Source organism: Oncorhynchus tshawytscha, linkage group LG02 (assembly GCF_018296145.1).
Source record: "Oncorhynchus tshawytscha isolate Ot180627B linkage group LG02, Otsh_v2.0, whole genome shotgun sequence".
Lineage (NCBI taxonomy): Eukaryota > Metazoa > Chordata > Actinopteri > Salmoniformes > Salmonidae > Oncorhynchus > Oncorhynchus tshawytscha.
This window is the reverse complement of record NC_056430.1, coordinates 12030816-12047219: the sequence shown is the minus strand read 5'-3', so window position 1 is coordinate 12047219 and position 16404 is coordinate 12030816. Positions and strand designations below refer to the sequence as shown.

The 16404-nt window shown below is 44.6% G+C and overlaps 1 protein-coding gene across 2 annotated transcripts; it reads right to left on the bottom strand.

Moving 5' to 3' along the window:
* Positions 1 to 2386: 2386 nt before the first annotated feature.
* LOC112221795 (bcl-2-like protein 2) lies at positions 2387 to 15973 on the bottom strand. Of its 2 annotated transcripts, none has more exons than XM_024384136.2 (4): positions 15716 to 15973; positions 15303 to 15439; positions 8074 to 8283; positions 2387 to 2608 (listed from the first exon to the last, which is right to left on the bottom strand). In XM_024384136.2, exons 1-4 carry the CDS (start codon positions 15837 to 15839, stop codon positions 2588 to 2590), a joined length of 492 nt encoding a protein of 163 aa, XP_024239904.1. In that variant the 5' UTR covers positions 15840 to 15973; the 3' UTR covers positions 2387 to 2587. The 2 variants fall into 2 exon arrangements, with proteins under 2 accessions (XP_024239904.1, XP_024239915.1); XM_024384147.2 differs by having other exon boundaries at positions 2391 to 2608; positions 15303 to 15418; positions 15716 to 15971.
* Positions 15974 to 16404: the final 431 nt, after the last annotated feature.

The window sequence follows — 16404 nt, the reverse complement described above, 5'->3', positions numbered from 1 at the left end:
CTTTACTACTGTAGTTCCCCCTCTACAAGCTCTGAGGAAGTCTACAAAACTATAAATAACTCTTAACTCAGTTGGTTAACACTAATTCGTTTTCTTAACGCATATCATATTAAAGACTTTTTTCCTTTTACTCAAATCAAGATGAGCTAACACCAGCAACACACACATTTAACAAAGTGGCACATTGATTTGTTGAGTAGAGCTAACAATAAGCATGTTTAACAAGCACGGAGTGATTGAGGATAAGAGCATATTAGAAACCACGGTCAAACGAGACGTAAATCGTTTCAGGTTCCATCAAGCAATGCATGACACTGACGGTTCATCTTCAAGTATTTAACAGCACAGCTTCAGTGATTACATGGACTTTTATTGTGAGTCATGTTATTAGGTCAAAGTTCATTCTCACATTAAATGAAAGCCTGTTGTGATCATCTGGTAACCTCCTCTATTGTTTAGGAAAGGAACTTTGCAACTGATCGTTTTTCTACAAAAACATATTGCTTGTTTTGACGATGTGATGTAGAAAATGCCATTGGATTGCAATACGTCATGATTCCAATATGCAACGTTACTTCAGATGCAGGTGCCCAATGCTTATAACAAGGAGAGGACGGTCAAAAAGTCAGTGGCGACGTCACATTCTGTTGATCGTGGGACGCAGTCTCTTCCTCAAAGAACCAACTTAGGGGAAGTGAACAGGGAATACAACTGGCAAGTTCAAATGGCCATGAAAGGAACATAGGAGGGAGGGAAGAAAGGAGGGAGGGAGGGAGGGAGGGAGGGAGGGAAGGAAGGAAGGAAGGAGGGAAGGAAGGAAGGAAAGGAAGGAAGGAAGGAGGGAGGGAAGGAAGGAAGGAAGGAAGGAGGGAGGGAGGGAGGGAGGGAGGGAGGGAGGGAGGGAGGGGGAGGGAGGGAGGGAGGGAGGGAGGGAGGGAGGGAGGGAGGGAGGGAGGGAGGGAGGGAGGGAGGGAGGGAGGGAGGGAGGGAGGGAGGGAGGGAGGGAGGGAGGGAAGGAGGGAGGGAGGGAGGGAGGGAGGGAGGGAAGGAGGGAGGGAGGGAGGGAAGGAAGGAGGGAAGAAGGGAAGGAGGGAAGAAGGAAGGAGGGAGGGAAGAAGGGAAGGAGGGAGGGAAGGAGGGAGGGAAGAAGGGAAGGAGGGAGGGAGGGAAGAAGGGAAGGAGGGAGGGAGGGAGGGAAGAAGGGAAGGAGGGAGGGAGGGAAGAAGGGAAGGAGGGAGGGAGGGAAGAAGGGAAGGAGGGAGGGAGGGAAGAAGGGAAGGAGGGAGGGAGGGAAGAAGGAAGGAGGGAGGGAGGGAAGAAGGGAAGGAGGGAGGGAGGGAAGAAGGGAAGGAGGGAGGGAGGGAAGAAGGGAAGGAGGGAGGGAGGGAAGAAGGGAAGGAGGGAGGGAGGGAAGAAGGGAAGGAGGGAGGGAGGGAAGAAAGGAAGGAGGGAGGGAGGGAAGAAAGGAAGGAGGGAGGGGGGAGGGAGGGAGGGAGGGAGGGAGGGAGGGAAAGGAAGAAAGGAAGGAAGGAGGGAGGGAGGGAGGGAGGGAGGGAGGGAGGGAAGGAAGGAGGGAAGGAGGGAGGGAGGGAAGGAAGGAGGGAAGAAGGGAAGGAGGGAGGGAAGAAGGAAGGAGGGAGGGAAGAAGGGAAGGAGGGAGGGAGGGAAGAAGGGAAGGAGGGAGGGAGGGAAGGAAGAAGGGAAGGAGGGAGGGAGGGAAGGAAGAAGGGAAGGAGGGAGGGAGGGAAGAAGGGAAGGAGGGAGGGAGGGAAGAAGGGAAGGAGGGAGGGAGGGAAGAAGGGAAGGAGGGAGGGAAGAAGGGAAGGAGGGAGGGAAGAAGGGAGGGAGGGAAGAAGGGAAGGAGGGAAGAAGGGAGGGAGGGAAGAAGGAAGGAGGGAAGAAGGAAGGAGGGAGGGAAGAAGGGAAGGAGGGAGGGAGGGAAGGAGGGAGGAGGGAGGGAGGGAGGGAGGGAGGGAGGGAGGGAGGAAGGAGGGAGGGAAGGAGGGAGGGAGGGAAGAAGGGAAGGAGGGAGGGAAGAAGGGAAGGAGGGAGGGAAGAAGGGAAGGAGGGAGGGAAGGAGGGAGGGAAGAAGGGAAGGAGGGAGGGAAGGAGGGAGGGAGGGAAGGAGGGAGGGAAGAAGGGAAGGAGGGAGGGAAGAAGGGAAGGAGGGAGGGAAGAAGGGAAGGAGGGAGGGAAGAAGGAAGGAGGGAGGGAAGAAGGGAAGGAGGGAGGGAAGAAGGGAAGGAAGAAGGGAAGGAGGGAGGGAAGGAGGGAAGGAGGGAAGGAGGGAAGGAAGGAAGGAAGGAGGGAGGGAGGGAAGGAGGGAGGGAAGGAGGGAGGGATGGAGGGAAGGAGGGAGGAAAGAAAGGAGGGAGGAAAGAAAGGAGGGAGGAAAGAAAGGAGGGAGGAAAGAAAGGAGGGAGGAAAGAAAGAGGGAGAAAGAAAGAAAATAAAAAGGGAAGAAGGAGGGAGAGAAAGAAAGATCGAGGGAAGACTTAACACATATACAGACTTGAGGAGTTAAGACCTCATTAAGACCTCTTCCTCATTGTACAAAAATGATGTGGATGACATCTTCTCCATGTTTTTATACCATAGTAACTTGATCCTGAAAAACAACCAACAAAACAAAAGCATTATGCATGAGTCATTAAGGGACTGAAACAGGCTTCATGGGTACTCGGACAGAAAAGGAACTGAATTCATGGCAGACCATCTCTCTGCCAAAGCAGGTATAACCTCATGCCAGGTATGATACAGGTTTAGTGAGTCACCACAGCCTCAAAACTTGCAATCAGTATAAATATGTTTATTGAGCAAAGTCATCACAGCTTCTGAATAGCAGGCAATAAAACAATGTTTCTTTAGCTGGGTTATAAAGACAACAAGGTGAAAACACTGAGACAATAGTCTGTTTATGTCGATGACCTTCACAATGGCCACATCTGGCTACCTCTTTAACACCAGTACAATAATAGCTAACTGCAGCAGATTTAAACAGCCACAGACAGTATCTATGAAAAGAAACCAAACCGGAGTGCTGCCTAGAGTCAAAATGTGAGAGTAAATGTCTGAAGTGGTTCTGTGGGAAAGGCCTTGTTAAAACTGCTTCAGAGTTAAGTCCAGCTTTAGTGAACCTTACATCACATTTCTAAAGAAGTTAAGCAATGAAGTCTCAGCCTGACTGAAGTAAATCGCTCAGGTCCTTTAGAAATGCACAGTATTTCCACTGGCAGGAAAATAGAGTGAATTGAAGCAGGTAATCAGTAACTAAGTCTAATACACCGGTCTCACTCTGACATATTCAAACCCCTTTGCCTTTCAAATTCTGTGACATTACAGCCTTATTTTAATCCATTTTCGAATGAGGAAAACACATCATCTACAAACAAAACCTCATAGTGACAGTGAACAGTTATTTTTTGGAAATGCATTAAAAAATGTTTTTAAAAAACTGAAATTCCTTTAATTTAAGTATTCAGACCATTTGCTATGACATTCGAAATTGAGCTCATGTGCATCCTATTTCCATTGATAAACCTAGAGATGTTTCTTCAACTTGATTGGAGTCCAACTATGGTAAATTCAATTGATTGGACATGATTTGGAAAGGCACACGCCTGTCTATATAAAAATGTCCCAGTTGACAGTGCATGTCAGAGCAAAAATCCAAGCCATGAGGTCAAAGGAATTGTCCGTAGAACTCCGCGACAGGATTGTGTCGAGGCACATATCTAGGGAAGGGTACAAAAAATGTCTGCAGGATTGAAGATCCCTAAGAACACAGTGACCTCCGTCATTCTTAAATGGAAGAAGTTTGGAACCACCAAGACTCTTCCTAGAGCTGGCCACCCGGCCAAACTGAGCAATCGGGGGAGAAGGACCTTGGTCAGGGAGGTGACCAAGAACCAGATGGTCACTCTGACAGAGCTCTAGAGTTCCTCTGTGGAGATGGGAGAACATTCCAGAAAGACAACGATCTCTACAGCACTCCACCAATCAGGCCTTTATAATAGTGGCCAGACGGAAACCACTCCTCAGTAAAAGGCACATGACAGTCCGCTTGAAGTTTGCCAAAAGGCACCTAAAGGACATTCAGACCATGAGAAACAAGATGATCTAGTCTAATGAAACTAAGCTTGAACTCTTTTGCCTGAATGCCAAGTGTCATGTCTGGAGGAAACCTGGTACCATCCCTATGCTGAAGCATGTTGGTGGCAGCATCATGCTGTGGGGATGTTTTTCAGCAGCAGAGACTGGGAGACTAGTCAGGATTGAGGGAAAAATGAACAGAGCAAAGTACTGCGAGATCCTTGATGAAAATCGCCTCCAGAGCACTCAGAACCTCAGACTGGGGTGAAGGTTCACCTTCCAACAGGACAATGACCCTAGACAACGCAGGAGCCAAGACAACGCAGGAGTGGCTTCGGAAAAAGACTGTCCTTGAGTGGCCCAGCCAGATATCAGACTTGAACCTGATCGAACATCTCTGTAGAGACCTGAAAACGGCTGTGCAGCGACACTGCCCATACAACCTGAGGATCTGCAGAGAATAATGGGAGAAACTCCCCAAATACAGGTGTGCCAACATTCTGGTGTCATACCCAAGAAGGCACGAGGCTATAATTGCTGCAAAAAGTGCTTCAACAAAATACTGAATAAAGGGTCTGAATTAGGGATGCACAATATCGGTGAACATATCGGAATCGTGCAATATTAGCTAAAAATGCCAACATCGGTATCGGCCCACATCGATTTCTAGTTTAACGCCCCGATGTAGTACTAAACCAATGTCAAAGCTGACTTGCATATCTATATATTTTTATTTTATTTTTTACATTTTTTTTTTTTTTACCTTTATTTAACTAGGCAAGTCAGTTAACCTCTTGGTGTTAGGGGGCAGTATTTTCATTTTTGGAAAAAAACATTCCCATTTTAAACGGGATATTTGTCAGGACAAGATGCTAGAATATGCATATAATTGACAGCTTTGGATAGAAAACACTAACGTTTCCAAAACTGTAAAGATATTGTCTATGAGTATAACAGAACTGATGTTGCGAAAGCCTAAGAAAAATCCAATCCGGAAGTGCCCCAGGTTTTGAAAGCGCTGCGTTCCAATGACTCCCTATTCAGATGTGAATGTACCATCAACGAGCTTATGCTTTCTACATATTCCCCAAGGTGTCTACAGCATTGTGACGTAGTTTTACGCATTTCTGTTGAATAGCCGAAGGCGGCCACATTGCGTAAGTGGTCACATGGTGGCTCCGAGAGAGATTCTCGCGTAAAATACAGAGGTAGCCATTACTCAAATTGGTTCTAGTGAAAAATGAATTGTCCCGATGGATATATTATCGAATAGATTTTAGAAAAACACCTTGAGGATGGATTCTAAACAACGTTTGCCATGTTTCTGTCGATATTATGGAGCTAATTTGGAATCTTTTTCAGCGTTGTGGTGACCGCAATTTCCGGGCGATTTCTCAGCCAAACGTGAAGAACAAATGGAACTATTTCGCCTACAAAAATAATCTTTTAGGAAAAAATGAACTTTGGCTGTCTACCTGGGAGTCTCGTGAGTGAAAACATCCGAAGTTCATCAAAGGTAAACGATTTAATTTGATTGCTTTTCTGATTTCAGTGACAAGCTTGCCTGCTGCTAGCAAGGCATAATGCTATGGTAGGCTATGATAAACTTACACAAATGCTTGTCTAGTGTTGGCTGTAAAGCATATTTTGAAAATCTGAGATGACAGGGTGATTAACAAAAGGCTAAGCTGTGTTCCAATATATTTCACTTGTGATTTTCATGAATAGGAATATTTTCTAGGAAGATTTATGTCCGTTGCGTTATGCTAATTAGCGTCTGATGATGACAATGGTCCCGTTCACGGGCTGGGGTGTCACTACAGGTTAAAGAACAAATTCTTATTTTCAATGACGGCCTATGAACAGTGGGTTAACTGCCTTTTCAGGGGCAAAACGACAGATTTGTACCTTGTCAGCTCGGGGATTTGAACTTGCAACCTTTCGGTTGCTAGTCCACCGCTCTAACCACTAGGCTACCCTGCCGCGTAACGTAGGTACATGATGTAATAACGGCACGTAAAATTTTGCACAACACAGCATTCCTAAACTAGCCCACAATGTCTGCTGTGTGGATTGAGCAGTCATTTGAAAGATTAACACAATTTCAGGAGACCATTCAAAAAGGGTGAAATCCATTAAAGCCAAGATAATTGAATTCATTGTCCTTGACAATCAACCATTCTCTGTCATGGGTGATGTTGGCTTTCGCCGACTGGTCAGGCACCGGTACACACTACACACGCAATTTTTCAGATGTTGCCCTAACAGAGTTACACAGTAATACCGTCACTGCTATCAGCTTCCCGACATACACACTATGGAACGCCGTTTGGGTCTTTTCATGCCAAAAAAGATACAGTAGCATTGTCAAAGCTGTACAGAAAAAAGGCTGCAAACAAGCAAACACCGGCCACAAACAATGTGTTTACAATACCACGTTGGTAATAAAGCATTATTTATTCAACCACAACTTCTGGGGTAGCTAGCTTTAGCTTGGTACCTAGCTAGCACCAATACAACCAGCCTGAAAATAATTACCAGTAGAACCTGCAGTCATTTTCATTATTCTTAGCAATGATTTAGGAATCCTTGTGAGTAAGCATTAGCTAGGTTTCCACTTGTTCGCCTATTGAAATTCAGTTCATGAAAATAAATAGCTAACTTAAACCTGTTACCCAAAGCTAGTTATAAGCAGCCAGCTAGCTTCATCTGGCTAGTGAGGCTCGACCGCACCAGGTTATGTGTTGTGAAGCTAGCCACAATAAGGATTAGGCACAATAGTGGAATTTGCGGATTGCCTTCAAAATAAAAGTATGTCATTGACAGTAATGCAAATGAATACAAATAATAGAATTAAGCCATACTTTTATTTTGAAGGCTAAATGCAAAGTCCACTATTGTGACTAATCCTTATTGTGGCTAACTTCACATAGATGAGTCCGACCATTAAATCAATTAAGAACTGTCTCATAAATTAGGGTTATTTTAGATGACACCTAGCCATGTAGTTAGCTAGCTAACTAGAACTACTGAAACAGATGTGTTATTTTGACGTGTATCTTCTTTGACACGCAAAGACCCAAACAGCGTTCAATAGAAATCTGTTCACCTCTTGCACTGAGATGCAGTGCCTTAGACCACTGCGTCCATGTGTGTGTGTTAACTATTTAACTGTACTAGAATGCTTGAAAGACGGCTAAAATTGTAAATATTGGTTAACGTTATCATTTGTTTGGCAAGGAAAATATCGGATATTGTATTGGCCAAAAATGTCATATTGGTGCATCACTAGTTTGAATACTTCTGTAAATGTGATCAGTTTTTTCTTTTTAATACATTTCCTAAAAATTATTTTTTTATAAAAACAGTTTTTGCTTTGTCATTATTGGGTATTGTGTATAGACTGAGGGAAAAAAAAATGTTGAATCCATTTTAGAACAAGGCTGTAACGTAGCAAAATGTGGAAAAAGTCAAGGGGTCTGAATACTTTCTGAATGCGCTGTATTATCGGAGACAGTACTGTCACTGGTACTAGCACCATTACCACTGAGTACAGGAAATATTGTCATGTGTACTAGAAACGGTACCATTTACTGCTGTTACACCCAGTAGGGTGGGTTGAGAACCACTATCAATACCACTGGGACTACCACTGGTAGCAGTGGTACTATAGCAGTGGTATTACTGTAATGTTAGAGTAGTCCATTTGTCTTCAAGACAAAGTAAACACACAAACGTGTCTTGATGAAAGTAAGCAACTAGTGTACGCAAATAGAAGCTAAGTTAAAAACAGATGACTTTTCTCCATGCAAATAGCTGCTCACTGTCATCTTGTGACTAAGCTTTTCCTGTACCATCTGCAATGATGCTTTGTAAATGCCAGTAAGGCCCAGGCAGCATTGCAATAACCCCGTCATAAAATACATGCCTGAACATGTCCCGAGGGTTTACATAATTCATGGGTATTTTTTTGGTACTCACCCATCCTCCCTGCTGGGTGATCCAGCCTGCCAGCCGGGTGTTAATGAAGGCAGTCATACAAGACTGGATGGTGGCTCTAAGGTCAGGACATGTCTTCTTAACGTACAGACCCAGGGCCACGGAGGCCCTCAGCAGCTGCATCTCAGGGGCCACCTCTGCTCTCTGGGCCGCACACAGGCTGTCCACGGTGCGCGCAAACTCCTCCACCGCCTGGGGAGAGAGAGAGGGGAGGGGGGGGGGACAGGCGGTTACCCTCGAACTCCAGGGCGTCGTCCTTCTCAATATGATTTTGTAAAAGCATGTATCTCAAGTTGGGATTCTGCCCTATATGATAGTTCAGCCCCAGAGCTATAAAAACTCAGAGGAAGTATTACACTATTTTCATATCCTGTTCTAACTGGCCCTTTTATTGAGTCAAACATGTTGCACAAACATGTTGCATAGTGCTTTGTGGGTTGTTTATTTATTTGATTCTTTAATTTACTCTTAGGCCAGAGAGAATTGATTCACTATATTTAAGGATGATGCAATAACCATGCATTTAACCGCCCGTTTGTTTATAATGAGGGACTTCCCACGTTGAACCTGGACACACAAATATTTGAAATTTGCGCTGACTTCAGCCATGACTGCATGAGAGAGAAATGAAACATCTGCAGGTGCGAGCGTGTGTGTTTCACTGTCCAATCAGAAGCTCACAAATGACGTGATCTGAGGCGGTTTGGTCTCTTGGGCATCAACTTGGGAAAGACTCAAGGAAGAGCGGACAATGCATTATAAACAGAGCCACATATATTGGCCCAAAAACAACACAGCAGATTTATTTTCTTCTCGGGGTGTGGAGAAAACTGAGGCGGGGCATCTGTTAAACAGTAATTCAACTTTGTCCAGCCTTACCAAAGAACCTAACCACACACGCCACACATTTCTAAGTTCCGTGTCTCTAGGAAATGAAACAACCATATTAGACACCAACACACTGTACATGTATGATTCTGCACTGACCGCGCCTTTACACAATTACAAAACTACTACCAAAGAATTGAATGTAGCCTACGTTAGTACGTTTGGAAGTCTCAAATGTTCGGCAAACTGGAGAAGTTTCTTATGTATACTGAACAAAAATATAAATGCAACATGTGTTGGTCCCATGTTTCATTATCTGAAACAAAAGATCCCAGAAATGTTCCATACACACAAAAATCTTAATTCTCTCAAATGTTGAGCAAAAATGTGTTTCTCTGTTAGTGAACACTTCTCCTTTAGCAAAATAATCCATCCACCTGACAGGTGTGGCATATCAAGAAGCTGATTAAACAGCATGATCATTTTTTACATTTTATTTAAACTAAGAAAGTCAGTTATGAACAAATTCTTATTTATAATGACGGCCAAACCTGGACGACACTGGGCCAGTTGTGCGCCGCCCTATGGGACTCCCAATCACGGCTGGATGTGATACAGCCTGGATTTGAACCAGGGACTGTAGTGACGCCTCTTGCACTGAGATGCAGTGACTTAGACCGCTGCGCCCATCGAGAGCACCATTACACAGGTACACCTTGTGCTGGGGACGATAAAAGGACACTAAAATGTACAGTTGTCACAACACAATGCCGCAGTTGAGGGAGCGTGCAATTATTATTATTTTTTTAAATTTAATCTTTATTTAACTCTGCAAGTCAGTTAAGAACACATTCTTATTTTCAATGACGGCCTGGGAACAGTGGGTTAACTGCCTGTTCAGGGGCAGAACGACAGATTTGTACCGTGCCACCCCAATTAGCATGCTGACTGCAGGAATGTCCACCAGAGCTGTTGCCAGAGAACTGAATGTTAATTTCTCTAACATAAGCCACCTCCAACTTTGTTTTGGAGAATTTGTGTTGCAGTATATGTACAACCGGCCTCAATCACAGACCACGTGTAACTACTCCAGGCCAAGACCTCCACATCCAGCTTCTTCACCTGCGGGTGAGACCAGCCACAGCCACTGATGAAACTGTGGGTTTGCACAACCACAGAATTTCTGCACAAACTGTCAGAAACCGTCTCAGGGAAGCTCATCTGCGTGCTCGTCGTCCTCACCAGGGTCTTAATCTGACTGCAGTCCGGTGTCGTAACCAACTTCAGTGGGCAAATGCTCACCTTCGATGGCCAATGGCACGCTGGAGAAGTGTGCTCTTCAGAGATGAATCCTGGTTTCAACTGTACCAGGCAGATGGCAGACAGTGCATGGCGTTGTGTTGGCGAGCGGTTTGCTGATGTCAACGTTGTGCACAGTGTACAGTATGGACAGGAATAAGCCAAGAACAACAAACACAATTGCATTTTATCAATGGCAATTTGAATGCACAGACATTCCGTGACGAGATCCTGAGGCCCATTGCCGTGCCATTCGTCTGCCGCCATCACCTCATGTTTCAGCATGATAATGTACGGCCCCATGTCACAAGGATCTGTACACAATTCCTGGAAGCTGTAAATGTCCCAGTTCTTCCATGGCCTGCATACTCACCAGACATGTCAACCATTGAGCATGTTTGGGATGTTCTGGATCGATATGTACGACAGGGTGTTCTAATTTACGCCAATATCCAGCAACTTTGCACAGCCATTGAAGACGACAGGGACAACATTCCACAATCAACAGCCTGATCAACTCTATGCGAAGGAGATGTGTCGATGCACTGCATGATGCAAATGGTGGTCACACCAGATACTGACTGGTTTTCTGATCTACGGCCCTACTTTTTTTTTAAAAAGGTATCCGTGACCAACAGATGCATTTCTTTTAGACTAACATTTTGTCTGCAACAGTGGAGATTTGTATAATCCTTGCTGTCTATCTCTCCGATATTTGCAACATTGTTTCAATATTCAAATTCCATCTCCAACTGTCCCATAGTAATGAAGTGTAATGTTAGGTGTTGGGATGAGAGAGCACATGTTCTATACCGGCAGAAGCGTGCCTCATTAGCTTATTGTTATAGAATGTATCCAAATAAATGTCCCCAGAGAATAGTTTAAATAAATGTCCCCAGAGAATAGTTTAAATAAATGTCCCCAGAGAATAGTTTAAATAAATGTCCCCAGAGAATAGTTTAAATAAATGTCCCCAGAGAATAGTTTAAACAAACTACTGTTGTTGTTCTGTCTGCACTGTTTGACATGACTGTAAATTAGCCCTAGTTGGCTAACAAGGAATAAGAACGTTGCCAGCCAGTATGGCAAGGGAACATTTAGAACGAACGACTGGGTCGCGTCCATACATACAGAACAATGACTGGGTCACGTCCATACATACAGAATAGAGACAATGACTGGGTCACGTCCATACATACAGAACAGAGACAATGACTGGGTCACGTCCATACATACAGAACAGAGACAATGACTGGGTCGCGTCCATACATACATACATACAAGACAATGACTGGGTCGCGTCCACACATACAGAACAATGACTGGGTCACGTCCATACATGCAGAACAATGACTGGGTCGCGTCCACACATACAGAACAGAGACAATGACTGGGTCACGTCCATACATACAGAACAGAGACAATGACTGGGTCGCGTCCATACATACATACATACAAGACAATGACTGGGTCGCGTCCACACATACAGAACAATGACTGGGTCACGTCCATACATGGATCGCAGAACAATGACTGGGTCGCGTCCACACATACAGAACAGAGACAATGACTGGGTCACGTCCATACATACAGAACAGAGACAATGAATGGGTCACGTCCACACATACAGAACAGAGACAATGACTGGGTCGCGTCCATACATGCATACAGAACAATGACTGGGTCACGTCCATACATACAGAACAGAGACAATGACTGGGTCGCGTCCATACATACAGAACAACGACTGGGTCACGTCCATACATGCATACAGAACAATGACTGGGTCACGTCCATACATACAGAACAGAGACAATGACTGGGTCGCGTCCATACATACAGAACAATGACTGGGTCAACGTCCATACATACAGAACAATGACTGGGTCACGTCCATACATACAGAACAATGACTGGGTCACGTCCATACATACAGAACAGAGACAATGACTGGGTCGCGTCCATACATACAGAACAATGACTGGGTCACGTCCATACATACAGAACAGAGACAATGACTGGGTCACGTCCATACATACAGAACAGAGACAATGACTGGGTCACGTCCATACATACAGAACAATGACTGGGTCACGTCCATACATACAGAACAATGACTGGGTCACGTCCATACATACAGAACAGAGACAATGACTGGGTCGCGTCCATACATACAGAACAGAGACAATGACTGGGTCGCGTCCATACATACAGAACAGAGACAATGACTGGGTCGCGTCCATACATACAGAACAGAGACAATGACTGGGTCGCGTCCATACATACAGAACAGAGACAATGACTGGGTCGCGTCCATACATACAGAACAGAGACAATGACTGGGTCGCGTCCATACATACATACATACAGAACAATGACTGGGTCAAGTCCATACATACAGAACAGAGACAATGACTGGGTCACGTCCATACATACAGAACAGAGACAATGACTGGGTCGCGTCCATACATACAGAACAGAGACAATGACTGGGTCGCGTCCATACATACAGAACAGAGACAATGACTGGGTCGCGTCCATACATACATACATACATACATACAGAACAATGACTGGGTCGCGTCCATACATACAGAACAGAGACAATGACTGGGTCACGTCCATACATACAGAACAGAGACAATGACTGGGTCGCGTCCATACATACAGAACAGAGACAATGAATGGGTCACGTCCATACATACATACAGAACAATGACTGGGTCACGTCCATACATACAGAACAGAGACAATGAATGGGTCACGTCCATACATACAGAACAGAGACAACGACTGGGTCACGTCCATACATACATACAGAGACAACGACTGGGTCACGTCCATACATACAGAACAATGACTGGGTCACGTCCATACATACAGAACAGAGACAATGACTGGGTCACGTCCATACATACAGAACAGAGACAATGACTGGGTCACGTCCATACATACAGAACAGAGACAATGACTGGGTCACGTCCATACATACAGAACAGAGACAATGACTGGGTCACGTCCATACATACAGAACAGAGACAATGACTGGGTCACGTCCATACATACAGAACAGAGACAATGACTGGGTCGCGTCCATACATACATACATACAAGACAATGACTGGGTCGCGTCCACACATACAGAACAATGACTGGGTCACGTCCACACATACAGAACAGAGACAATGACTGGGTCACGTCCATACATACAGAACAGAGACAATGACTGGGTCGCGTCCATACATACAGAACAGAGACAATGACTGGGTCACGTCCATACATACAGAACAGAGACAATGACTGGGTCGCGTCCATACATACAGAACAATGACTGGGTCACGTCCATACATACAGAACAGAGACAATGACTGGGTCGCGTCCATACATACAGAACAATGACTGGGTCACGTCCATACATACAGAACAGAGACAATGACTGGGTCGCGTCCATACATACAGAACAATGACTGGGTCACGTCCATACATACAGAACAATGACTGGGTCACGTCCATACATACAGAACAATGACTGGGTCACGTCCATACATACAGAACAGAGACAATGACTGGGTCGCGTCCATACATACAGAACAATGACTGGGTCACGTCCATACATACAGAACAGAGACAATGACTGGGTCACGTCCATACATACAGAACAATGACTGGGTCACGTCCATACATACAGAACAATGACTGGGTCACGTCCATACATACAGAACAGAGACAATGACTGGGTCACGTCCATACATACAGAACAGAGACAATGACTGGGTCGCGTCCATACATACAGAACAGAGACAATGACTGGGTCGCGTCCATACATACAGAACAGAGACAATGACTGGGTCGCGTCCATACATACAGAACAGAGACAATGACTGGGTCGCGTCCATACATACAGAACAGAGACAATGACTGGGTCGCGTCCATACATACATACATACAGAACAATGACTGGGTCGCGTCCATACATACATACATACAGAACAATGACTGGGTCGCGTCCATACATACAGAACAGAGACAATGACTGGGTCACGTCCATACATACAGAACAGAGACAATGACTGGGTCACGTCCATACATACAGAACAGAGACAATGACTGGGTCACGTCCATACATACAGAACAGAGACAATGACTGGGTCGCGTCCATACATACAGAACAGAGACAATGACTGGGTCGCGTCCATACATACATACATACATACATACAGAACAATGACTGGGTCGCGTCCATACATACAGAACAGAGACAATGACTGGGTCACGTCCATACATACAGAACAGAGACAATGACTGGGTCGCGTCCATACATACAGAACAGAGACAATGAATGGGTCACGTCCATACATACATACAGAACAATGACTGGGTCACGTCCATACATACAGAACAGAGACAATGAATGGGTCACGTCCATACATACAGAACAGAGACAACGACTGGGTCACGTCCATACATACATACAGAGACAACGACTGGGTCACGTCCATACATACAGAACAATGACTGGGTCACGTCCATACATACAGAACAGAGACAACGACTGGGTCACGTCCATACATACAGAACAGAGACAATGACTGGGTCACGTCCATACATACAGAACAGAGACAATGACTGGGTCACGTCCATACATACAGAACAGAGACAACGACTGGGTCGCGTCCATACATACAGAACAGAGACAATGACTGGGTCACGTCCATACATACAGAACAGAGACAACGACTGGGTCACGTCCATACATACAGAACAGAGACAACGACTGGGTCGTGTTTCTGGCAACCGAACCAATAGAACAAACGACCAGGCCGTTTAGGTAGCAACCCTAGATTTGTTTCGGGACTAAATCTTGTGGAAAGATGAAATAGTATGAATACAATAATCAAAATAACTTTAATGAAAATATGTCAATCATTATATGAATATGTTGGTAACCCGTAGTATAAAAGTGAGAATGCCATCGAAGCCGGTGTTTGGAGGATATATTGGCAAGGTTCGCTGGTCCAAGACCAACAACACCAGTGCCAATGTATCCTCCTAACACGGCCTCATAGAACAAACAGTAAGCTTACCTTGTCTGCAACTGCTTGTTGGAGTTTTCTGATATGAGGCTGGATAAACTTAACATCAAAATCATCTCCAAGTTCCCTCAGTTTATCAGCTATTACAACTGGGTCAAACCCGTCATCTGCAAAATACGTCAGGTGATCTGTAAGTCATTCATGATCTGGGATCAGTTTACCATCCCCAACTCCTAACTTTACTGTATGATTAGGGTAGAAAACAGTGGCAGGTACTCAATCTTACTCTCTCCAGTCTTACTGACGAACTTCGGTTCTGGAGAGGATCCAACCAAACCGAGCATTGAAAAACAAATTCCGATTCAAAATAATAAAACCCTAGCCTCCTGTTGAGTAGACTGTGTTTCAATTTAATCAATATAATATGCCTGAAGAAATGACAGTTCTCATTGTGAAATTATTACCATCGCCAGGGCCATCAGACTCAATGCCTCCGTACACCTTCCGATTACATACTGGGTTCTGCTCCTCTTCAAAGAAGCAACTAATAATATCAAATGTCTGTTGTTCTATATCTCTCGGAGACATAGTTAAACACCTTCAACAGCGTCCGTGAAACGGAAGACAGATAATTTATGTCGACGGTTCCTCAATCGTGACTAGACGAGTAAATGCGGCACTCCTAGATCTCGTCAACCGGAGATATGGGCTTGCTCCACAGTGCAGCCGAATAACTGATCTACAAATCACCTTCCATCAGAAATAACTACTCATTATTATTTGTATATCAGTCAGTCACAATTTACCCATGATACATTACGGTTTTGCGCTTCTTTGATGATCAAATTAACTGATCTCCAAATCATCTTCCATTATAAATAACTACTCATTATTATTTGTAGATCAGTTATTCACAATTTACCCATGATACATTACGGTTGTGATCTTCTTTGATGAGGTTTAAAGGCGGTTGGCATCCAATAAATGTTTCATTACCGCCCCCTATTAGATTGGAGTATAACGCCCTTATACTTTGCTTAAAAAAATATATATAATAATACTCTACCATATAACACTGCACTCACAAATTCAAAATAACACCACCCAACTCCACTATTTAAATCTATTTAGTCCTACCTCAGTCCAACAACCT